The following is a 25356-nucleotide window of genomic DNA, read 5'->3' as shown; positions in this document are numbered from 1 at the left end:
TTGCTCCTTTTAAGATCTGTGTCATGCTGTAGCCCGGGGTAGGTGTCCCTGTGCCTTGAGTAAGGCCAGGTGGATGGTAGTGCTCAGGTGACTTACCATCTGGGCTCCCTTCTCTCTTCCCAGGGTAGGTCAGTGACATTGCTCTGGGGACATGCCACACTACCTTGGGGACATGTCACTACCTTGCTGCAACCTCCTCCTCATACACACACAAACACACACACACACTCACACACGATACACACACACACGATACACACACACGATACACACACACACACACACACACACACACACACACACACACACACCATGCAGGCAGAGTGTCCCTGCAGGAATGGAATTAACAAGGAATGAGAAGCCTCCTGCCCTCAGAGATGTGCACTAAACAAGAGAAGTAATTACAGGTTAGCAATGAGTATTGCACGAAGGGAGAGAGGGGCGGGGACACGAGGTGGGGGTGGGGAACTGACTTCAGGCAAGTGCAATCACCGCCCTGCTCCCACCCCGCCCCCACCCCATGCCCAGGATTACCCCGTGGTTCCTCCCCAAGCTTCATTTCTTTTTTCTTTTCTTTTCTTTCCTTTCCTTTCCTTTTCTTTTCTTTTCTTTTCTTTTTTTCGGAGCTGGGGACCGAACCCAGGGCCTTGCGCTTGCTAGGCAAGCGCTCTACCACTGAGCTAAATCCCCAACCCCACAAGCTTCATTTCTGCTATTAGCTAATTCTCCTCCTCAGCTGCCTAGAGGGCACATTCCTCAGCCCCGTGACATTCTGCTTGACCCTCCAAGGTGTAGTTACACTCTGCCTTATTCCTCCCCTACCGGATAGAGAGACCTACCAGCAAACATTTGTGTCCCAGTTTCCGTAACTATGAAATTGACGTTAGCAGGGCGTCCCTCTCCCGGGGATGTTGTGGAGATGGATAGGTAGGTCATTTACATGGACACAAGTGGAGCTCCCAGATACCAGCCTGGCCCTTAGTTGGCACCGTGGAGACGCTTAGTGCTGGCTTTATGGTCACCAAGATGTGCTGCGAACTTTACCCTAGAACATCCACCAGCTCTGGGTAGTGTATGGGTACCATCGTCTTCAGTGGTTTTCCACTCTGGATTCATACTGGAATAGCCTAGGGAGACTTTTTAGAAGCTCAGGTGCCCGACATCCTCCCTCGAAAACTCATATTGTCTGGGGCGGGCTAACAGTTCAAAGTGATTTTAATACTAGTTGCCGTTAACCCTCCCGACCCCTCTTAATAGGTAGAGCAACTGGGTCCTAAAGAAGGGCTCGACTTGCTTAAATGCGCAAGCTGAAAAGCGCGCTGGCAGGAGTCTGGGTCCCATCTCCTGGGAAGTTCTGTTTCCCAACATTCCTCCCACGGCCTGAACTGTTTCATCGATTGGACCCAGCAGAGAGGCTGCACGCATATCCAGATCACCAGAGCGGGAGTGTTGGAGGCATGTTGCCTCTGCTCCACACTTGGGCAGCTGCCAATCTGGTAAAGAAAGAAGGCATCTAGGCATCCGAGAAGCAGGGTTTTTCCCTCCGCAGCCAGGACAGCTGGGACCTAGGGGGATAGGGGTTTAAGGGGTGCGGGGGGTGGGGCATCTGCCCTGTCCAATCGCAAGATGAAGAAACACGTGGTTTCCCGGTAACTGGGAGTCTGGGCGGAAGATAGAAAGGTGAAGGCCTGTCCATGAGTCAGGGAGAGTGACGACATTAGTCACAGGGACATTCTTCTAAAAGACACAATTTCTGACAAGTCATCTAATTGGAGCCATCGGGGGTGGGGTGGGATAGGTTAGCTCTGCATCGATGGGGTTCACATACTCGGGGATAAAAAATAAAGGGTGTTAAAAAAATGCTCCCGGAACTCTCAGATCTGGACCCAGACGCCTACTAGTTATGTGAGCTTGCCCTTGGAGCCTTAACTGTATCTTCCGTCAAATGGAGCACTCTAAAAGTGATGTGTCAGTGTGGGCAAAGGGCATGTGACCATTAAGTCATCGACAGGTCTTAGTCACTAGAAAATGTCAGAAGAGGACATTGGGTTCGGCTTCATGACCAACCTATTTAGGAAGAATGAAGTCAATGTGGGGTTGGGAGGGGGTGGTGAGTGGCTACAGACTTAGCCAAGGCAGGGTACCCCACCCTCAGGATTCCTAAGGTGGGTTTTCACTGAACAACAGACAGGATGTGTGATGAGAATAACTGGTTCTGTGTGTGTGTGTGTGTGTGTGTGTGTGTGTGTGTGTGTGTGTGTGTGACTGTGACTGTGTGTAACTATGTGTGTGTGTATGACTGTGACTGTGTGTAACTATGTGTGTGTGTGTGACTGTCTGTGACTGTGTGTAACTATGTGTGTGTGTGTGTGAGACTGTCTGTGACTGTGTGTAACTATGTGTGTGTGTGTGTGTGACTGTGACTGTGTGTAACTATGTGTGTGTGTGACTGTCTGTGACTGTGTGTAACTATGTGTGTGAGTGTGTGTGTAAATGTGTGTGTGACTGTGTGACTGTGTATCAATGTGTGTCTTTGTGTTTGAGTGTGTGACTGTATATGAGTGTGTGTGACTCTGTGTTTGACTCTGTGACTGTGTGTAACTAAGTATGCGACAGTGTATATGTGTGTGACTATCTGTGTGCATGATGGTGTGTGTGAGTGGTAAGTGTGTGACTGTATGTGTTTGTGACTGTCTGTGACTCCTTGCCTGTGTCTGTGTGTGTGTGCTGTGTGTGTATGTTTTGTGTGTGTGTGACTCTGTTGTTTGACTGTATGTGGCTGTGTGTGTGACTGTGTGTGATTGAGTATATGTGACTATGGATGTGTGACTGACTCTGTTGTGTGATTGTGTGATTCTGTATGTGACTGTGTATGTGTGACTGTGTTGTGACTATGTGTGTGAGAGAGACTACATGTGTTTGAGTGTGTGTGTGTGTGTGTGAGTAGTAGTAGTAGTAGTAGTAGTAGTAGTAGTAGTAATAGTAGTAGTGACTCAAATGATATTTGAAAAACACGATGCTGTGAACATTTTAAATATAAGAATTTTAACCTGAAATCTGGGTTCTTGAGAACTGGAGGTTGTCACAATGCTGGGCTGAGATTCTTGCCTGGAAATTTGAGTATTGTGCTTTCCTTATCTCTCCACAGCTAACCCCACCCACTCCCACCTATCCCATGAGTGCTTTCAACCTGTCCTGGAGGGCAAGAGATGTTGAATTTTGCCTCGGGAACATTCCCAGAAAACCCTGTGTTCCAAGATGGCTCCATTGGTCTGACCCCCCTATCACACTTCACACTCAGTGCTGAAAATGATAACTTTGCTCGCTAGCATTAATTGCATGCTATCCCCACTTTCATGCTTTTAAAGAAGTGGCTATCTCATTTTGTTCCCATAGCAGCCCGGGGAGGTAGCTGCTGCTAACTAACCCATTCTACAGATCAGCAAACCAGTCACCCATAGGGTGTAACCCTTGTCCAGTGCTACACAGAGAGCAGTGGAATTGCCCTAGATGTTTAGGATCCAAAATCTTTGTCAGACCGTGAAGGAAGAGGTTAGACATTTATAAACTCTGGAGCTACAGAGAGCAGTTGGCAACCCCAGGGTTCTGAGTCAGGGTTGCTTGAGTTCCGTCCTTGATTCTGGAGACTGTGGCTCTTGGGCGAGTGACTTTGTTTTTCTAAGCTTCAGTTACTGTTAGGAAGAAAATCTAAAGCTGGGATTCCAGCGAAGGCTAAGATAGGGCGTGCAGTGAAATGGTTTGGAGTAGGTTTCCCAAGGGACTGCATAGAAGCTATCATCTGGGCATCGTGGGTATCCAAAACCCAGGCAGGGTAGATGACTCAACTGGTAAAGCATCTCTTCATAAATGTGTTCCCCAGCACCCATGTAAACAGGCTGGGCATGCTGCCCCACACATGTAACCTCAGCATTGCGGGAGGTGGAGACAGGCTAATTCTGGGGGCACGCTAGCCATCAAGCTGATGAAATTCTCTGTCTCAAATTAAAAAAAAAAAAAAGCAGTTGGACCAGAACATGAAGAATGACACCTGAAGTTATTCTTTGGCCTCTGCATGTGTGTGAACACACACACACACACACACACACACACACACATGCACACACATGCACACACACACACACACGCATGCACACACACCTCACTCACAAACTTACACAAAAGTACAATCACCCAAGTGTTTTTAAATCTGTTTGGGAAATTAAATAATGCACCACTGAGACGTGTGGATCTATGTGTGACACACAGCATGTCGGCCATGAGAGCTCCCAAGCACCCTGTCTTCCTTCTCTGACTTACACAGGAGACACTGGGCCACTGGGTATGAGAGCGCCTTACCTCGGACCTTAACTAGAACAGAGGTGCAAATCCTACAGACCGAAAACCTGGAAACCCTCGGGAGGGTTATGCTGGGCTGTCCTCACTGCAACACTGGACAGGTTGCCAGGATGCTAGAGGGCACAGTAGCTTCCCCCTCTTTAGTGAAGACGCTCTGGACAGATGCTGCATGGCTAGGCTGAGTTGGGAGAGTTGAGAATCTTCTGCTTCAGGATTTTCCCTAGCCCTAGCCCTAGCCCCTAATGTTGAGAAATGGTTTTGAGGTGTGTGGGAGCAGAATCAGCTAGGTCCTTGGCCAATGGCCGTTGGAGGAAATAGTTTAGCCTTGGAGAAAAGAGACGGTGCAGAGTCCTCACAGATTAGGTCCCCCAAGAAAGGTTCTACTGAGGGACAAGGGACACGGAGTCAGACAGATGCCAGGAGTCCTCTTCCATGGGGGTTCCTCCATGGGAACTTCCATGCCAGTTCCTCCCATCTGAAAAGTATCGATAGGACCTTTTTCACCAGCTCATCAGAATGATTGTAGAAGATAAGGCCTGACAATGGACCATGATGAGATTCAGAATGGGGCAGAAACACTTTGCTTTCTCCCAGCATGACTCCAGGGTAACTGGACTTGGAGAGTTTAAAATGGACACAGAAGCTTTGGAGTTAGGGTCTGGGATTTTCATAACCTTGGTGCCGCCCACATCCCACATCCCTGCTATTCCAACTTTACCCTGCAGGAAATTCCAGGCCCCACATTCTTTTGCTTCCTTCCCTGGTTGATGTCCATCGGTCTTGCTGTCTGTTGTAATGCTAAGTGCGGGCCACCAAGACTTGGAGTCTGAACATAGACCTGTGACCTCCCTCCCTCCCCCCAGTTATTTCTTGTTGCTAAAGATACCAACAGCCAATAGCTGGGCAGAAGAGACATAGGGGTTGAGGTTTTTCCCTAGGGTTGGGGTTGAGGGAGAACCACAGGGAAGAAGAAAAAGGTGCAGGAGGAGGAAGGAGAAGCCCAAGTGTTAGGAGTCAAAAAACATGACCCTGACGACTGACTGACTGGAGTTAAGAACAGCCCAAATGAAACACAGTAAGTAATAACCCAGAGTTATCAATTGGAAAATAGATTCTACTAACATAGAGGATACGTATCTGCCCAGCTCTTGTGCTGTTTAAGGCTTATTGTAAATAAAAAGTCTGTCTGTGTGTCTTTTATCCGGGAACTAAATGGTCTGAGGTGGGGAAGAAACTTCAGGTTGGGATCAAAAATGACTACCACATGGTACAGCCACAAGGCCCACCAGGATGGAATTCACTGCACCAGAGCAGAGCTCCCCATGCCCACTCCAGAACATACTGGCCAAGTCCATTGGGTTTCCAAGACAAGACTGAAGCCCAAAACCCACTCCTTTTATCCCCAAAGGCAAGAGAACCGCAAAGAAATCCAGTTGCTTTCTCTCAACTTGTGAACACGCAGACATGATTTCACGAGGCCAGAAAAAAAAAAAAAAAAAAAAAGGATTCTCTCTCTGTGTTTCAGTTGTGACTTTTTAATAGAAGTTGGTTCGAGTACAGGCATTTGAGTTCCTCAATTAATTTCCATCTAAATGAGGTTTTCCAAAGAGAACTAGTGTTTTAGCTCCATTTGGACTTAATTTGTATGACAGAAGCCTCTGTTTCTGCAGTTCCAATTCATCTGGTAAGTCTAGCACTCATTACCTGGGTGATAATTCCCCACCACAGACAGCAGCACCCAGAGCTGAGAGATGGATGGGTTTCCAATAGCAACCCAGCAGGAGGGCTGGTCCCCCTCACTTCCCAATACCACTCAATAAATAGGAGATAATAAATTATTAAGTAAGCCATGTTCTGAGGACAAGCTCACATCATGGTATTTACAGTGCAAAATGACAACTGCCAAAAAAGAGAGAACAAAACCACGACACCAAAACAGAACTGAGTAATGAAACAAAACAAAACAAAACAAAAAGCTAAAAACCAAAAACCAAAACCAAACCAAAACAACAACAAAAAAAAACCACCCAAATACACAAACAGAAATAAAAGTTAAGGACAGAGGGATGTCATGTGTCATGTTGTCACTATCATTGGCTCATCAGTGCAGAACGGAGAAGGCGTAGCATTCTTAAAAGTGTTGTCCAATGATGTTGTGTTTGGCCAGAGTGTCTCTGGTTCTGGTGGTGGTGTCATACGTCACCCAAAAAATTTTTCTCCTCAGCAGAGGGAAAACCAAGATGGGGCACAGGTACCCATGAGACTATTCAGAATATACACAGAAGAGGGTGAGGGCAAGGGAATCTAGTACAGGACTGAGGGTGTGGTGCGATTGCCAGAATCCTTGTCTAATGTGCATGAGGTCTTGCACCTACCCCTGGCACCATGGAGGAAAACGCAGCAGAAAACAATCAAACAAACAAACAAACAAACAAACACAGCCAACGTTGGAAGTCAGCTTCCAGAAAGACAAAACTCACTGCTTTCTTCAACCTTTGGTAGCATCCCAAATCTTCAAGCAAACCCTTTTGGGAGAGAGACTAGATCAAAGAAATGTAGGGATTGGGGCTCTCTGAGACCGAGACCCAAATCCCTTTCCAACAGTTCCATTGTGTTCTACTCCTGAAAAACTGAGTCACCCCAAAGGAGGTCTCAAGGAGAGTCTGGAATGTGTCCCAACTTGGGTGGACATGAATGGTCTTTGCTGGCAACCCCGGGTTAGGAATTCAGGTGCTATTTTTAGCTTCTTCTCGAGAATGGGAGCCTCCTTGCAGCATTTCAAGATTCTTCTCCTCCCTGAGTCTCCAGGATACCTATTTTGTTTGTTGCCTCTCTCACATCTCAGTCTGGAAATATTTGTCAACTACTCCACCTCACTTGGTGGGAACAATGGCCCACAACAAGGTAACACTTAGCCCCATTTCACTCCTGTAGAGCTCGCCCAGCACAGAAGGTCAAGGAGCACTGGCAACCTGTTGCTTCACCTCGGTCTAAAGCTCTACCCATTTTGGATGTGGGTGGTTGAACTAAGCCTTCACCCTTAATAGCCAATGCCACACAGAATGCTAGTTGCTGTACAAACACAGCTACAACCCACTTTCAAGTGGTGGTATTCTCTAGGAGCAGAAAGTTATGAGAGTACAGTGAGTGGATACACCTGAGTGTGGTGGCTCTACTTAACCAAGTTTATCAGTGTCCTGCAAAGAGTTCTATGTTTGCTTGGAAAGATAAGCAGTATAGAGGAGAAAGGGAATGGGGGATGAGAATGAAGGAAGAAGGAGGGGAAGGGGCAGGAGGAGGGAGGGGGAGGAGGGGGAGAGGAAAGGGAGAGAAGGAAGAGGAGGGGGAAGGGGAGAAGGGGGAGGGAGAAGCAGGAGAGCCGTGTATTTTAGCCTTAGAGGTATCTAAAGAACCTTCTGAAAACTGTTCCCAAGGGAAGAATATCCCTTGGCTGAAAGCATGGCTGCCATGTTGATGGGAAGAGTCAGGGATGTGCTGGAGAACCCACAGCTGGACCAGGCAATCTGGCACTCCCAAGGCCCTGGAGAATGACTTCTGAAAGGGCAAGAGCTCTCTGTAGCCAGCAGGCAGAAAGTCACTGCCAGTTGGTTAGGACAGGACTGAGAAAGGTCTCTAGGTCTTAGATCGCAGCATGAGCTTAGAAGTGACCTTTTGGGAGGACATCTGGCTGTCACCCTCTGTCTGTATTTTATTTTCTAGTTTCAGAAGTAGCTTTGTGCTGTCCCTAATGGAACAGCTGATGATCATAGCAAAAGGAGGTTTGATTTGGGTGGCAGGTTTCCCCCAGGACGGCCCGTGCCCTCTTCACAGAACAGTGTTTGCCTACCACAGACAACGCAGGTAAACTTTCTGATCTCAAAGCTAGATGTGAAGGAGAAGCAGGTAGGTGTAACTTACAGGAAACCAATCGGTTCTGCTCATAAAAAGGATTGGATCCCTTCTGCTGACATTGAGATTCTTGCCTTTCCTTCGGGATATGAGTATCAGTCAAACATCATCAGAATACTTTGTCTCATCAGAATGATACTTTGTCTCCAAGAGCAATGCTAGTATCAAACTATTCTTACCCTCGAGGTTCTCCAACCACAAGGGAATGGCTCTATCATGCATGCCGTAGGAGACTGGCCATCTGGACAAGACATAATACTCTGACTGTAGGCAATCATTCAAAGAGTCCTTCACAGCTCTTTAAACTGTGTGTAGCTTTACCCGCTAATGTCAGGCTCCAGCCCTGAATTGAGGATCATGAGCTCTGTGGCTGACTTCATCTTTCTGTTATCTCTATGCTAGCAGTGAAGCAGGTGTACATGGGGTTGAGGCACAGGCCCAAACCTCACTGACATCAACCTAAATGATATAAGCTTTGGGATGGGTACACTTCTGGGTCCACCCCAGCATATTGAGGGCTTAGAGCATTCATGAAAAAGACCAAGATGCCTCTGGCCTCTCCCATTGCAGCCATAGCAACAGGTTAAAAAAAAGAGAGATACACAAATAATTTAGAAGATTCCACCAAATACACGCATGACCACATATTAAGGTACACAATCTCGGGGCTGGGGATTTAGCTCAGTGGTAGAGCGCTTACCTAGGAAGTGCAAGGCCCTGGGTTCGGTCCCCAGCTCCGAAAAAAAGAACCAAAAAAAAAAAAAAAAAAGTACACAATCTCTCGGAATAAATACACAAATAAATAATGAAATGCCGCTAATGGTGAGGAAAGAGAGCTCATCACATAAATAATAAATAAATAAAAAATAAATAAATCTAATAAATAAAAAGTTTGCTAGGAGCCCCGGGCAAAACGGTCCCCCTAGAGTGGTTTGAACGGAGATAGTCTGTGTCTTCCGGGCAGGCTCCTGCCTTCACAAGCTGTCCTGCTGGGAAGGGTTTTGTGGCTCCTGGAAGCCTTTGTCTCCGTGAAAAAGATGAGGCTTCGTTGACTTGGTTGGCATCCTGGGTGGGGACAAGGGCTATTTACAGTAGCTGCACATGCCCTCCCGGGGCACCTACTCCTGTGCCAGGCACCTACCATCTGGCCTCCCGTGGTGTCTGCATAGGCATCCACAAGTTTGTGTTAGTGGAGTGTTGGTCTGGGCCAGAAGCCATGATACAGTCACTGATCCTCCTCCTCTCCTGATGGACGATGAACTTCTCTGGTGCTCACTGGACCCCCAGGCACCATGATAGGCTGGGAAAGATTGGTATGGGGAGATCACTGCTTTTATGATGGAAATTCCCACCCTCCCACCCCCCCCATATGTTTTTCTTGAGGCAAGAAGGATAGGTAATGCTGTCTGTCCTTGCCACTATCCAAAGCTGGGAGAGAAGCTCTTTCTCCATGTGCCCTGGCTCTGCTCAACTGTTGTCATCACAAACTTGATACCCACATGGCTCAGAGAGCCAGGCAGCTGGTGAGGGGGATGCCCAAGGGTTTATTTTAAGGACCATCTCTCTTGCCTGCCTGTTCCCAATATCTTCTGCAGGCAAAGCAGCTGGTGGCATTTATGTGTCAGAAGGCAGCTTACTCTTGCTGGCCAGCCTTGGGCGGGAGGGTACTTCTATACCCTTCCTATGCGTGGTACTCCTTAAGTGCAATTGGGCTTCCCTATGCTGACCACAAACTCAGAAGCTAGCAGGAGCCTGAGACAGGGACCATTCAAGTCCCTCTGTCACAGACTCTCTGAATCTGAGTCTTCCCCCCAACAACACTGATTTACAATGCAGTGCCCTGTCTCGGCAAAATTCCTGAGAGGAAAAGAGAGTGGTCTTCATGTAGGACAGCAGGTGCCAGGATGCCCTGGGTAGAATCCAGGGTGTGGCAGTCTGGGCAATGTGGAGGGGGCTGGCAGGCGCCAACTGGAGGGCAAGGGCAGACTGGCTGGCGCTGGGGGCTGGCTGCTGGCCACAGCACTGAGAATGCTCAACAGATGGTCCCGTGGAATCAAATTTGTGCCAGCTCCTGGGGATGAGGCAAATTTGGGAAGTAGGGCTGTAGCCCAAGGTATGTGGACGGTTCCACTGTCTCCTTAGTACCCCTGTGATGTCACAGGACCCTGTGTAAGGGCCTCCATAAAGCTGGAACCTGCTGGGCTTCCTTCCTTGATGATGCTGACCTACTAGGAAGGCAGTTGACCCGTCTCTTTGAAGTTATACTTATAGAGAGACCATTTCCAAACTTCCCTGAAACCTATTGCCACCAACACTAACATCCTCCTCCCATGCTCGTGTCTGACCTCTCCTAGCAGGACCCAGGAGCTGGAGGTAAAAGCTCTGAGCTCTTATCTTGAATTTCAACCACCCTTGATCTCCTCTTTTCCCAACACTGGTTCCAAACTTTGCAGCCATGAGACAGAATAAGGGAGGAAGGTGGGTGGTGTGGGTGAGGGTGGATTAACCCTGGCCTCTAGGAGATGCCCTGTGAACAGTAGATGACTGGAACAGAGCCATCTCCATATCTTGGCCAGGCCCAAACTTTTGAGTCATGGATCCACAGTTGGCCCTCCCTATCTGCCCCGGTGAGCCCCAGGATGGTGCTGGTAGAGAGGCTCCTAGCAGCTTGGCAAAGGAATAGAAGTCCCTGTCTCCCATGCCATCTTCCCAGGACATGAGAGGACAGGAGCCAGGAGCATTCTGTATCTGTCACTCAGGAGATGGTCTGAAGGGCAGGTAGTAAAGGAGACTGCAGAGTACAGAGGGGGGTCCTCCCGGTGGACAGAGGGGTCTTCCCGGAGGGCAGCTGGCTCGACGGAGGGCCTTCGCTTAACGCCTCGTGCTGGCATAGCTTTCTGCTGAGCTGTAGCTCAGGCTCCGGTTCCGACTGCGGCTCCGGGAGCCCAGGCTGAGGCTGCGGGAGCTGGAGCTGCGGCTGGTCCGCGTCCTGCTCCTGGTCTGGCTTCGGCTGCTGCGGTTCCGACTGGGACTCCGGCTCCGGGAGTAACTGCGGCTAGCAGAGCGGCTGCTGCTGCTGCTGTACCAGGAGGAGGCGCTGCTGAGGCTGCTGGAGGAGGAGGGGCTGGGTCGGTAGTAGGGGATGGGGCGTTTGCGGGCACTGTAGAGACCAGAGATAGGAAACATGAGGATTCATTCTGCTCCCAGGGATCCCCAGTGCTGCCCCAGACAAAACAATATCCTTCTATCTCCCAGTCTCTTAGTGAGAAAAAGGAAACCAGGAAAAAAACCTCCAAACCACAACAAAAAATACTCTACCTCTTTTTTACCCCCACCTCTGGTAGTTCTGAGACCAAAGGCCCAGCTTAATCCTGCTCTAATTCTGAAAAAGTGATATCACTTAAAAAAAAAAAAATCAACAAATCAGGCTTGGGGATCAGAGTTCCCAGCTAGCAACAGCATCTGCATTGCCACTTTAATTGAAGTTTTGTCTTGCTATTTTTACTTTTGCTAGAACTTTCTATTCCTAGTAGGTCCCGCTTCTAGGCAGAAGAGGCTGGTTTTCCACTCACTGTACTATATCATTACTTTTTAAAAACAAGTGCATTCGGGAATGTGGGGGTGGGGGTCGCTGTGAAAAAGAAGACACTAATTTTTAAGAAAATGATGTACATCCATGAACAGTTAGCAGGCAGCATGGGTGACAGGCGACCAAGATGCTCATGGATGCCCAGAAGCTAGGAAGAGAGGACAGGGACTATTTGAGCAGACAACTCCATCCATCACTCTGGTACCCTGGTTCTTATTCTGCCTCCTGGTCCTCTCCAGGAAGGATACCAGTGTTGCTTCCAGGATCCCTGCTGATCTCTGGGATTAGTGAAGATATCTAAAAAGATAACTTAATGGGGGTGGAGAGGGGGCGGGGAGGAGGGGAGGGGGAGCAACATTCAGCCATTCTCCCAGCTTTCATGGCCTGAGAAATTCAATATCTCTCACACCCTTTGCGCTCGCGCTCTCTCTCTCTCTCTCTCTCTCTCTCTCTCTCTCTCTCTCTCTCTCTCTCTCTCTGCCAACAGCATTTCTCCTCAGAGACCTTAGCTGTCACAGGTCACACTTCCACCTCTTTTGACCACTCAGTCATTAATGACAGAACACAGTGTGTCCGGTGTTTAAATTTACAGAGCGAGGTCACCTTTTCTCACTCCCTTTGATCTCCTCCACGTGACATTCTTGGGTGCGATGCCTTGTTTTGTGGGCAAAAAACGGCCTAAGGACAGGAAAAGGCTCTAGATGCCCCCAGGAACTGGGTCTTAACTAAAAATCTTTACTCGCCTCAGCTGTATTGGAAATCCCAATAACGACATTTGTACCATCTGAACGTGGTTAAAGGTATGGTCACGAATAGTTTAATTTTAACCTGGCATCTGAATATTTTAGTGTATAGGACTATCTCCACCAAGGTCAGGCTATACTACTAGGCCAATGCCTTGCCCTGTGGAACACCCCCCTAGGCTACACACTATTCCTCAAATCGGCCCGTTGTCTTCCCTTCAGTCTCTAGGACAAGTTTGGTTCACGTGCTGTCCGGGTCCCAGCCCCACTTCAGGAACAAATTGGAAGCTTGATAAGATTCCACACTAGGAAAGGCTTTGAATCAAATATCATTTTAGGGGGTTGGAAGGGCTATTCTGGAGCGCCCCGCCCTCCAATCCTTAAGTCTAGTTTCAGGGAGGCAAAAGAAGATTTAGTCAGAGCCATCAACCATATGGACAGAAGGGAGAAGGTTGGAAGCCACAATGCCGGCTCTGGGGTCTCACCTGGTTATCCTCCGGGCCTCCAAGTGGCTTGGGGAGTCTCTCCGGCGCTTCCTCATAGGCGAGTAGGACCTTCGCCTCCTGCGTGCACGTTCTCGGGGCTGTGGTTCCTTCTCACCATACTTTGGGTCCCGTTCCCTGAAGGGGTACAGCAGCGGGACAGGGGAGGGGCGTGACTAGGTAATTAGGGCTGGGCTGGCTTTTCTAACAGGTGCATGCTGTGTGAGACTCTAAGCCATGTCCACTGAGGCTGGGCTTTGCCAGGGGCCACAAAGAAGACAGAGAAGGGAAGATGACCCATTCTGGGAAGATTCTGCTTCCGTGAGCACCATGGGGGTGAGCTGGGCATGAGCCAGAGAGGCGGCCTTTTGATCATGCATGCGTGCACGCATGTGTGTGTCCCTTGGCAGAAGCACAAATATTGGTGTGTGAGGAGGAACATATCAGAAGGCCCTGGGGTGGGCAAGAATTGAGGCTGTGAATAAATGGGCAAAAGGACACAAGTCAAGTCGGAAAACTGAGCACCCGGATGTGAAAGGATAGTATAATAAAGGGCGTATTGCCACTCTTGATTGGACAAAAAAGATTTCAAGAATTCCTGTCTCTACCTTTGCTGGGAGAGGGCTTGGGAGATTGGTACAGAAAGGCAAGGCCAAAGGGATGTGGCTCAGGAGGAGCGGGGATCCGTTCTGGTTGGGGGTGGTGGTGGTGATACCTGCTGGGGCTGTAGCGGGAGTAGCTCGGACTTCGACGAGACCTGGAGCTTCTGCTAGGTGGGCTCCTCTTGCCAGACTTGGAAGAATAGCTGGGAGAGCGAGAGTAGGACCTGGGGAAGACAGAAGAGCCCCTAAGGAGCCTGCAGCCGGCAGACCTGTTAGGGTTGTGCCACCCCCTAAGGCTCTGTTCCTGGGTGGCGCTCTTTTTCTTTGCTCAAGTCTTATAAAGGGACCCGTCCCTTAACCAGAGAATGAAATCTCCTCCTTTTCATGTAATTGATAATAATATGGGCTACACCCTGTTATATAGTGAATGCTTATGGTCCTGGCCACGTTTTATCTGTGTGATCTTGGGTAGGTGATTCCAGTCCTCTAGGCTTCCACTTTCTCCTCTGCAAAATGGGGTGATGTTGTCAACCCTACAAAGCGAGTTGTAAATCTAAGAGTAAACCAGTTCTCTCTCTCTCTCTCTCTCTCTCTCTCTATATATATATATATATATATATATATATATATATATATATATATATATATATATATATATCTCCATCCAATAAGCCAGTACAGAGGAACAAAGACCCAGGGAGAAGATGTAATTGTAATTGATCAGGGTCACACAGCTAGTGGACAAATGAATCCAAGAGTTTCTGGCTACACAGTGCTTTTTGCCTTCTGTAGATTACAGTAGTCCCTCCTCTCTAAACCTACGGTCTTGCTTTTTTTCTGTGACTTCATGAATGGTTTGGGGGGAGAAAATGAAGTGGCAAATTTTAGAAACAACTAAATCACAAGTTTTGCATTCCAAATCATTCTGAGGAGCACGTTTGGCATGGGGATCCTGTTTCACCCTGCCTAGGAAACAGCTTTGTGCAGAGTATCCGTGCTGTATGGACTACTTGCCTGTTACTAAGTAGCCTTCTTGTGATCAGATCTACCATCATTGCATTGCCTGTGTGCAAGCAATCCCTAATTACTTCTGGTTCACAAGAAAGAGCAGCCATGCTAGTAATTCCCACACGTCAGAAAGCTATGGGTGCATGTTTGCCTTAGGAAGAAAGGATAAGTATCACCCATTCAATAAGAAAGAAAATAATTGGATGCAGAGTGCACTGAGACTATGGTAAGAACAGAGGTCTCTGGGTAACTGAAGAAGAGCAAAACTCGTGTTGATTTCGCCGAGGTCCCTCGAAATGGAAGTATTCCCATCATAGTGCAAGACAGGGGCTTAGTTACAAAAGGAGATGGGCAATGTTATTACAGGGCTTGGCACTGATCCAAGGGTTGGCTACAGGCACCCATCGAGAATAAAGACTGTATCTTCTGTGGTCAGGAAAGAGGAAGGGTAGCTCTTCACGTTGCATCCATGCTCTACCTCTCTTGCTACTGATGGTCCCAGTCTTAAGGAACACCATGGAGGAAGGAATGACTCATTCCTACCAAGTACAGTTGTGCCCAACCCCCCTAGAAAAGTGTCCTGCTGGTTAGCTCTTTGAATATGCATTGAGAAATCTTACAGGAAAACAATGCAAGTGTTGGCTTTGAACTAACAAAGGAAACAACTGTGTTTTGATTAGATAGTTGTGGAGAAGAACAGCTAGCTTGCTGTTGGGAGTTTCTGTTTGAAGAGGGAAGCTGGGATCAAGGAGGCATGGGGTTTGTATTCGATGGGATGTCCCAGTTTCCTGAGATCATGCGCCTGTATGTTCTATGACATAGTTATTCCGTATACGTTAACCAAGCAATGCCAAAGACTGTTGACATTGTTGACATTGAGGGTGAGACTATAACAACAGCTGCAGTTCTCCTCTCTCTCTCTCTCTCTCTCTCTCTCTCTCTCTCTCTCTCTCCCTCTCTCCTTCTCTCTCTCTTTCTGAAATGTAACTCTGCAACTCCCCCCACTAGAGGAGAATCTTCTGGATGAATCTTATGACTTACTACGGCTAATAGAATAGCAAGATGGACAAAATGGAATGTTACTACAAGCTGAGAAGTAAGGAAGCCTTGTACATTGCTGTGTTCATTGCTGTGTTCTCTCTCTCTCTCCCTCCCTCCCTCCCCCCTCTCTCCCCCCTTTGTCACTACCATGCCTACAAGCAGAAAGTCTCCTAGTTGATGAGAGACAATACAGTGCAGAGACCACTAATCACTGGATGACTTTCAATTCCCAGCCCCCAGCCAAGCCACCATCTGGTCAAAAACACAAGAGGGGCTGACAATTGAGCTAGCCTGCTGAGCCCAGCACAAGTCTCTAATCCACAGAGTTATAGCAACTAAGTAAACACAATGTATCTGAAGGATGGGGTTGGTTACTTTTTCGTGCAGTGAGGGTTAATTGATACTCAGCTCCTCCTCATGAATGGTCCTTGTGTTCTAAGAGCTTCCACTCCCGGGAGGAACCAGGGGCCCCCCTCAGCCAAGCCTTCTTATTCTTTTTATTTGCCACATAAGGAAGCAGGATCTCAGAGACATTGGCTGTCTTAACCAAGCCTGTCAGCAGTACTGACTGGAGCAGGTACTCAAAGTCAAATCTGACTCCTCTTCCCCGTGGGGCTGAGGGTGCGTGGGGCTGGGGGTGCGTGGGGCTGGGGGTGCGTGCATTGCTAGTTAGAAAACTCCCTGCTGAAGATGGACAAATGGTGGATCAAATGTCAAAGACACACTCACCTTTTTTCAGAGGAGGTGGACCGGCTCCGGGTGGACCCGGGGGAGGCTCTGGGATTTGGAGACCTGGATGAGGGACTGGAGGACCGAGTACTGGTGTAGGAGGAGCTACGGGAGCACTCTTTAATGGGGGAGCTCCGGGCTGTGGATGGGACCAAACTAGACTTCTTCACCTCTGCGCACTGGAGACATGGAGACTGAAACCCTCTGCAGGAGGAAAAACATCTGTCGTTACCCAGCCACCCTTACTCTGGGGACGCCTTGACCTGGCACTTCCTCCCCCACATCTGCCCAGGCCACAGTGTCCTCCGTTCCTCTTTCCATGCCCCCAACCTCCTTTCAGGGATGGCCTGGCAGGTGTCAGATTTAGGAAAGACCTCACAAGTAGATGGATATTTAGTCCAATTCAGCCTCCCCCAGGTAAGGGACACGTGCCACACACCACAGGGGCTGCTTCAGAGCATCCCAGGGAGCCCTCACAGTGTTAATTAAATAACATCAAATCATGTGGTGAGAGATTGCCACCCCTCCCCTTTCTTGTCCTTGTCCAGTCCTTCAGCTTGCGTGAACGAGAAAGCCCTGGCTGGGTGCTCTCGGTTTTTCAGCACCTCTCTAACACTTTGTAATCTCCACACGCTAAGGGAACAGGCCCTGAGGTCAAGGCCTTGAGCAGGGAACTGTAACTGATCAGAGTTAAAGACACTGTCTTAATCATAGTATCAGAGGTGCTTTCTATACGGGGAGCTTTGGTGTTTCAGAAAGCGATTTGCATTTCAATACAGAAAAGGCCGTGATATGACTACGATAAACGAACCAACGTGAATATAGTTTTTGAAAAGAAAATCAAGAAAGTGACCTGAGGTTAGCTTAAGTTTGGGCAACTTTGATGTAGCCCATTTTGCAGATGGAGAGATTGAGACCCCAGAAGAGATAGATGGAGGCTTGTTTATAAACAGACAAGAGGTGGGGGTGGGTCTGTGCCTTACAGTCTGTCTTGTCTAGGGATGTACTGAACCCCTTCTGAGGTCCTCATGCAGGCATGCTTATGTCAAGATGAGCAGGAGTCAAGTTCAAAGGTCAACTTCAAATCGCATTGGTAGAGTTCTGTAGATTCATGACAACCTCTGTTCACCTCTTGTCCTGGCTCTTGACCCTAACAGGCTGTTCCCTCCTAAACCAAATGTCCTCTTCTGTTCTTTGCCTTTAGATCTTAGGACGTGTTGGCATGCAACTCCCCTTGTCACCTAGCTATTCCTTTACCCATGGTTCTGGTTTGACCTGAAAAGCCTCTAGGACATTTTCTCTCCTGCCAGTCTGGGTTGAGGGTCTCCTTTGTGTTGCCATGGTTCCTCCTGCCTAGCCCTCCTCCCATTCCTACACAACGCCTTTGGTCCTACAATTCCAGGTGTCTTTTGCCCTGGATATGGAGAATTGCCCCTCTGCAATATCCTCACACACGGCTTGTCAAGTGTCACCTTAAAGTCATCGTCCGTGTCTCAGGTTCTTCGAAACCATCATTCCCTTTAATCCTCCCAATAGCTGTTTATCTAGCTCTCCCTTTATGACCGAATTACTGAGGTGGCTCAGAAGGACTAGTGACTCATCCAAGGTCACTCAGCGGCCCAAACTTGGATCTGTCTGGTGGCATACCCACGTGCCCGTCACCACTCCAACCCCTTTCCCTCTGTGTCTGTGGTGCCCTTGGTCTCCAGCTCATATCCCTTAGTCCATATTTATTGAGCCCTTTGTCCAGAGCTGGCAGGGCATAAATACCCGTGATTTCACCATCATTTACTTTCTACGGTGAAAGGCTGCTTCTAAATTATTTAATTGGGCTGTCTATGTATATCAAATTAAGCAGGTAACGGCTATATATCTCCTGGACGTGGAATCTAGTTTTAGAGACGGGCCTGCATTTGAATGCTGCTGCTGTTGTTTGCTAACTGAATTGGTCTGCAGGTCTGTGCCTCGATTTCGCTGCTTCACAAAAAGGTTGTAATAGTGATATGTGTATAATTATATACATATTTATATAGTATATATTATATACTATAATTAGTGGAGACACTAATTTGTGGGGGAAAGCTGTTCACAGGAAGCATTGTTAGCAGTGTCTAGCATGTTATCTGGCTTAATAGATGTTAATGGATTTTAAATTAATTAATACTAATATTGTTATTATCATCATCACTTCTCTTTACTTTCTCTTTGTTTTACTTTTACTTCTCTTCCCTTTCTCTTTACTCCCTCAAATGATAGCCCTTTAGTGTGCTAGTAGTTATGTGGCAACCTTCCTCTCCCATACAGGACCGTCACCGTCTGCTTTCAGAGAGGTCGGACCTTTGGGCTGACACAACTCTGGCTCCCATGCAGGGATTGGCAGGAGCTGAAGACAGGGATGTCCCAGAGGAGGCAAACCAGAGGCCAAGCTACACAAAGCCCCAAGCTGTTGGTCCACATTGGAGCCCGGCTAGGTCTTATGTTAGAGATGAAGGGTGCTGTGTCCTTGGAGAAGCTAGCTGCCAGCTGCTTCCACACTTGATCAGCGTGTGGCTGTCATTTGGAAATCTTGACCACTTAGAATCAAGGTGGACTTGAAGCCCCAGCAGGAGGAGATCCCCTGGGTTTCTCTGGGTAGAGCGTGTTAGCTGACCTTCCCTACTCGGGTATCTGCCTAGTGAATTATAAACTGGAGACAAGGGGCCCACCATTTTGACCAAACTGAGTGTTGCCATAAGAGTGTGTCTGGTAAGAAGTTGAGGCATCAGTAAGGGAATGAATGGTGTAGATTAAGTGACCAGTGAATTTAAACAACCGCTTCTGTGAGAGCACATCTAGTGCTTAGTGTTCCAGTGTGTATTTTTTTTTCAGATTCTTTTTATGTGTCTGTGCGTGTGTGCAGTATGCGCATGCATGTGTGTATGGATATGGTTGTGTGTATGCGTGGGTACTAGCTGATGCCAGAGACAGCCTCCGTCACTCCCCTCTTTCTTCAGTGAGGCAGAGTCTCTCAGTTAAATCCAGAGTTTACTGAGAGGCCTCCTCTCACTAGGCAGCTAGCTCCAGGGATCCCTTGGTTCTGCCCCCAAAGGAAAAACATGGGTAGCAAGCAAAGCGCCCAACACAAACTTCACAGTGGCAGCTAGGTGTGTCGTCATGAATAAACTTTATTTTGGAGCGCTTTAAATGTCAGCCTGGCCTCCAAGGCCTCATCCGCCATACCCAACGTCCCTCAACAAAGGAGTCCATGTATTAGGACTGAGGAGACAGCATCTTACATCAGCATCCAAGGCCTACCCCACACTCACACTTGGCGTTATAGTTATCCCATGACTTTGGGTGAATCCCTAGAAGTTAACTCATTAAGATTGTATTGTGTGTTATAGTTTTCATGACCATGTCATGTTCTGCCAGTCATCTTCCCTCTCTCAGACAATGCAAACCAATATTTCACATGAAAAGTTCCATTATTTTCCACAGGTTCGCATAACTGGAGTCGTGTGTGTATGTGTGTGTGTGTGTGTGTGTGTGTGTGTGTGTTTCTTTTGTATACATTGATAGCATAATTTTCCTTATATTTTAGAGCCAAATAATATTCTAGAGTCCGCCGAGAGGCTGCAGACATGGTTTGGTGATTGAGAGCACTGGCTGCTCTTCTAGGGGACCCGAGTTCAATTCCCAGCAACCACAAGACAGTTCATAACCGTCTATGACTCCAGTTCAAAGGGGAGCCGACACCCCCAATCAGATACATGTAGGCAAAACACTGATGCACATAAAATAAAAATAAATAAAGAATTAAAAACATATTCTAGAGTCTGGATAAACTACAGTTTATTTACAAACAACTTAGTTGCCTCCAACTTTTAGAAATATGAATAAAACTATTATAATCATATAAGTGCAGGGTTTTTTGGCGTGAATATGTTTTTTAATAATTCTGGTAACTTCATTATTATTATGGTACGTTTTTAACTGACAGTGACTTAGATGAAGCTAATGTTAGACTTTCCCTGAGACTCTGTAAATTGGCATCTATCTGCTTCCCATCCCTCCCTCACTGATATGGGTGGACACTGCAGCTTTTCCTGCCTTTTTCCAGAGGTTCTAGCTTGTAGCTCAATATTTACTCTGCCAGAGACTGGTTTGAGGAGGCATGAACTGCCTACGGTGGGCCAAGGAGAGCCAACAGTATCAGATTAGGTGTTTTTGCTAAGATTTTTGAGGGGATGGGGTGGAGGTATTCTTCTCTTTGCTGGCTAGAGAGACAGGTAGTTACCATTTCTATAAAAGCTCAGGGAGGGTCTGCTTGAGAAGCCACCAGAGGCTGGGAGCAGAGCTGAGAGTTGCAATTCAAAAAATAAAGACCCAGTAGCAAATTTTGAGCCCCTGGGTCGTGTGTGTGTGTGTGTGTGTGTGTGTGTGTGTGTGTGTGTGTGTGTGCTCGAGCGCCCTTGAGAGTACTAATTTGAATGGGATGTCCTGTCTCCTGCAAATAAAGACACCTGGGAAGAAAAGGGGCACCATAAAGAGACAGTGAAATGGTGCCTAAGATGGGGGCCCGCTCACCCCTAAATACACTGACCTTGACTCACTGCTCCTGCAGGCGGGAGAGACATTCTCTAAGACAGCCCCCTTGTTCTGGGGGGAGGATGTGGTGAAGGAGTTCCCTGAATCGGAAGTGTTGCCGCAGTTGAGGTCCCGGCTCTTGCTCAGCTCCCCACCGGGGCTCCCCTTCTCCTGGCCCTGAGACCTGGCCGAGCTGGTTTGCGTGGAGGGCGGCGAGGACGTGTCATTGCCCGAGTCGTACTCCTGCGAGCGCCCTCGGGAGGCGGCGAGCGGGCTGGCCGATTTGCTAAAGAGATCAGCCGTGGACCCCGACCCAGAGATCTGAAAGCAAAAAGACCCGTCGGACACTGCTGAGCTCCGGATTGTGTGTCAGTAACCTAGAATGTTAACCGTCATGAGTCACTGTAACGAAAGCAAAGAGAGAGGGGAGAGAAGAGACGCCAAAAAAAACAAAAGCACAAATTCCTGAAAGAATTCCACAGAAATAGGAGATCTTTAGATCTTTTTTGTTTTGTTTTGTTTTGTTTTGTTTTGTTTTTAAACCCCCTGCTATAAGAACTGGAAGATTTAGGAGTCATGCAGGGAAAAGGCATGCGATTCAGAATAAATGAAAGGAAAAGGAAATCATACAAAAATGTAGTCTCCAATAAACTCAAACAAAAGAGATAAATCAATAGAAAGGGGGAGTGGTGTAGACACCCTAAACCTCAAACAATAATCAAAAGAAAGGAAAGGGGAAAAGGGAAGAAATAAATGAAAGGGGCTATGGGCCTCAAAAATTATATCTTGGAAATTAAAACCATAAAAGGCAAAGGTTTAAATTTCAGCCAAAAACCTCAGCTAACTCTCTCTCTCTCTCTCTCTCTCTCTCTCTCTCTCTCTCTCTCTCTCTCTCTTTTCCTCTCTCTCCCTCTCTCAAAAGTTGCCTGAATAAAATCCTGAAGAAATGTCACATGGGTCAAAGAAATAAAGATGAGGGTTGGTGTGTTTTTCTTTCTGTCTTCCTTCCTTCCTTCCTTCCTTTCTTTTCTCTTTCTTTCTTTAAAAAAAGTCACGGTCATAAACTGATGGTTCAGCAGTTTCCAACTAAAGGAGTCAAGAGAGGGAGGGGCAAAATAAATGTAAAGTCATATAGTCTGACTGAAAACAAACAAACCAAAAAAATAGTAACAATAATAACGATTTAAAAAAAAAAAAGAGTCTCTACAGGCATTTGTGCGCGTCCTTCTCCCTCGTAGGAGGAAGCTAAGCATCCTGTGTGGCTTCTAATAAAGTCTCTCATGTCTTTGCGGATTACATCCACTTACCAAGCAAGGACTCCTCCTTTAGTAGGAAAGGTGTAAGAGAAAGGGAAGAGCGGGCAACGTGAGTCCATCAACAGAGTCGTAAATGACAAGAAAAAACACACACCTTCCTGCACAACGTTAACCTTCGCCCTGACCTTTGGGTTTGGGGGGCTCAGCGCTTTGAGCCAGTCTATATCTCATACCTCGCCATTCCCTTCCTGCCCAGGTTGGATCGGGGGAAACTTTCGCTGCGTGGGTACCTGAAGCTACTGTAGAGACCTGCGCGGTTACTTCTAGAGGACACCGGAAGGGAACTCGTGATCGTGATTGGGGCATTTAGAAGGACACATCAGGGGTCGCTAGAAGAGAGGCCTCGGAGTCCTGCCTCCGCCACTGGCCTAGAAAGACTGAGGCTTTAGGAGGCTGTGAACAGTGAGCTCTTGGGAAGGGAATTCTATGCTGAGAGTATGTTTTTCTTCAACGTTCAGGTCAGGCTGTGGCTGAGAGGACACGGGGAATTTGCTTCTGGTTCCTGGCTGCTGTACCATACATATTTAATTGTTGTGGGCAAAAGGGATCCTTTCCTGAACTGTGCTGGCAATATATCTCTATAAGGAGAAAAATTGTGGGATCTAGGAGACACTCCCTGGAAACCTCTCTGGGGCTCTTGGGATTCCAGAATTCTCTGTTTAAATGGCTCCCGAGCCTCCTTCTGAGATATACATCTCCTCCACAGTTCTGTCTTCCGAGAAGTGCCTCAAGTGGGCCAGTCTGGGCAGAATCTGCATGATCGTGCTAAGGTGTCCAAGTGGTCTGTCACACTGCTACATAGTGTCAGAGACAGGAAGCCTGAGACCTTGGGGAAGGCTGTCTCTCACTGCCATTCTAGAGATTCTGGATTCAAAGATGACTTTCATATCACCTTGAAGACATATTTGCCAAGAGAGGGGAACATACTTTATTAGGCCTTGTTTACTTTATTTATGAGCATTTAGGTATCTTGCTTAGTATAGATGCCCTGTTGTCTGGCCCTGAGCCTTATGTAGTAGAATAGGCTTTCCTATTTAAAAAATGAAAATCTAATTTCCCCCAACTTTATCTCTTGTTTCGCAGACTTGCTAGAGGAGGGGCATGTGAGCTCTCCTAAGAAACCACTTCCGCCTTGAGGGGAGATGTGCACACCCGGACCTGATTATCACAGAGAGAACACCAGCAGTTTGGAATACCAGATCCAGGGACTAGGAGGCAGGGCTTTCCTTACTGTTTCTCCCAGAAGGCTTTGCACATGGGCAAAGTAATGGTCTAGCCTCAGTAAATCCTATAGGCACGGTGCAGCCTCTGCCTTAAACACATCATGTTTACCTGGCTAGCTTTGCCCTGGAGATGAGACCTCAAAATAGGTGGCAAGGTGGAAATTTCTGGAGCGAGAGCTCATTTTTTATAGAATATACATGCTCTGTTCCCATTCAGCTCCTTGTAGATTGGATACCATTTCTTTCCCACCTCCTGTACCCAATCATTCCCTGACCATTTCCTTTATCCCCTCTGTAGGGAACAGGAAATCACCATGACAGGGAGCCCAATCTGAGCTTTTAGACTGCGGTTTCATCTAAGGAAAGGATCAAGGGATGTTTGACCAGGAGTGAATGGTGGGGTGACCAGCATATTAGAAAGGAAGTCAATCTTGGAGGGAACAAGGCTGGCCGAGTTCAACAGCAGGTACCTGAGAGTTCAGGGCTGTCTGGTATCTTTCGACTTGCTCCCTGGGGGCATCTAGACCATTTTTTTTCTTTTCCAAGAACTTTCTCTTGATATTGACTACAGCCTAGAAGTATTTTATTTTCTTGAAGTGTCATGGTTCCCTGTGAGGAAAGACGTTGAGTACCAAGTCTCTCTTGGTTGATTGCTCGCATATAGAAGGGGCCCTTGTCTTCTGTGCACGCTCATCCCCAAAACCTGAGCCCACCCGGATGTTTGCAGAGTGTCTCTCCCTGGCCACGACGTAATGCGCATATGGCTTGTGTGTTTGACCTGACAGCATTACATAGGCTAATGCTTTTCATCACCAGGAAATAGAGATGAAGTCCTACTGCGATGCTTTCACTGGGCAAGAGCACCAGGGTGCACAAACATACCGGCCCCTCCCACTTTCTAACAGTTCGGTTCTTTTGGTTGACATAAATTACAGCGTTCTTTACAAACCTCTTTCATCTACTTCATAAACCAACCCGAGATCCTCACCTATCACTGGTCCATGCTTCCCTGAGTAGCCTCCCACAGTCCACACTGAGCAGCACGATTTTCTTGGTTTTGCTAACACAGGCCACACCCCCATTCCCAGGTCATTTGCATATCCTGTTTACTCTTCCTTTCTCTCCCGCCCATTCCCTCTGCTCACTTAGGCCGAGCCAGCACAGCACTCTGTAATCAATTAATTCAACCTTTCAACCAACTACTAGTTCCAGATTAAATGTCAGGTTACTTAGTAGGCCTAGTCACTTATTGGACCGTCGGTCGGTCTCTTTGTCTGCTTGTTGAGGAGAGGGGCGGTGCCTTAGCAGAATCCTCTAGTGCCTGCTTCCGGGTAGTTGTTCAGCAAAAGATGCTAAACAACCTAAGGTCCTCCATGGTTCCTTGGGAGCCTCAGGGGCTTGGTCTTTGGTAGCGGTGCCTGTGTGACCAGGAGATGGTGAAATCTGCTCGGATAGTTAGCAACTTTAGAGAGTCGATTCCTATCATAATGAAAACAGCTCCATAAAATTCCAGGGGTTTTGAAGTCAATGTAAAGCTGCATGTGTTAAGCCACAGAGAACCTGGAGGGACCAAGGATTAAGTCTGGACCATGGCAGAAAAGGGGTTTCCCCTGGGTGTTTCTCTCCCCCTGATTCCTCCCTGGCCCTGGGCTGCAGGAGAAGCGCGGAGGCTCACCTGCGCATTCCTGACAGCATCCGCTCCAGCTCTCCAGTGAGGATTTTGAGACAGACAGAGCCTCCCTTGGGAGACAAGCTACCGTGGCCCTTCTCAGTCTTTTACTTGCTCTGTTAC

General features: G+C 47.7%; 1 protein-coding gene and 1 long non-coding RNA gene across 5 annotated transcripts in view; one reads left to right on the top strand and one right to left on the bottom strand.

Moving 5' to 3' along the window:
* Positions 1-5875: 5875 nt before the first annotated feature.
* The window catches only part of Srrm4 (serine/arginine repetitive matrix 4), a 159915-nt gene continuing 140434 nt past the window's right edge, over positions 5876-25356 (bottom strand). Inside the window, exons 9-14 of one of the 3 annotated variants that reach the window (XR_005491668.2) lie at positions 21042-21346; positions 16460-16663; positions 13795-13905; positions 13083-13217; positions 9407-11425; positions 5876-9330 (exon numbers count right to left, since the gene is read on the bottom strand). Coding sequence is in view for 2 of the 3 variants with exons in the window: in XM_039089708.2 (XP_038945636.1) it covers positions 11137-11425; positions 13083-13217; positions 13795-13905; positions 16460-16663; positions 21042-21346 (1044 nt within the window). In the remaining variant the exon portion in view is untranslated. Of the gene's footprint in view, positions 11426-13082; positions 13218-13794; positions 13906-16459; positions 16664-21041; positions 21347-25356 lie in introns of all 3 variants that reach the window. The other 2 variants (XM_039089708.2, NM_001346306.1) reach the window with 2 other exon arrangements.
* LOC120095997 (uncharacterized) lies at positions 10499-20357 on the top strand. 2 transcript variants are annotated; one of them, XR_005492043.2, is made up of 3 exons: positions 10499-10638; positions 18764-19044; positions 20040-20357. It is a non-coding gene; the product is annotated as an uncharacterized LOC120095997 (long non-coding RNA). The 2 variants fall into 2 exon arrangements; XR_010056795.1 differs by having other exon boundaries at positions 18764-20263.

The sequence above is a fragment of the Rattus norvegicus genome, chromosome 12 (genome assembly GCF_036323735.1).
Source record: "Rattus norvegicus strain BN/NHsdMcwi chromosome 12, GRCr8, whole genome shotgun sequence".
Lineage (NCBI taxonomy): Eukaryota > Metazoa > Chordata > Mammalia > Rodentia > Muridae > Rattus > Rattus norvegicus.
This window is presented reverse-complemented; position numbering and strand designations above follow the sequence as displayed.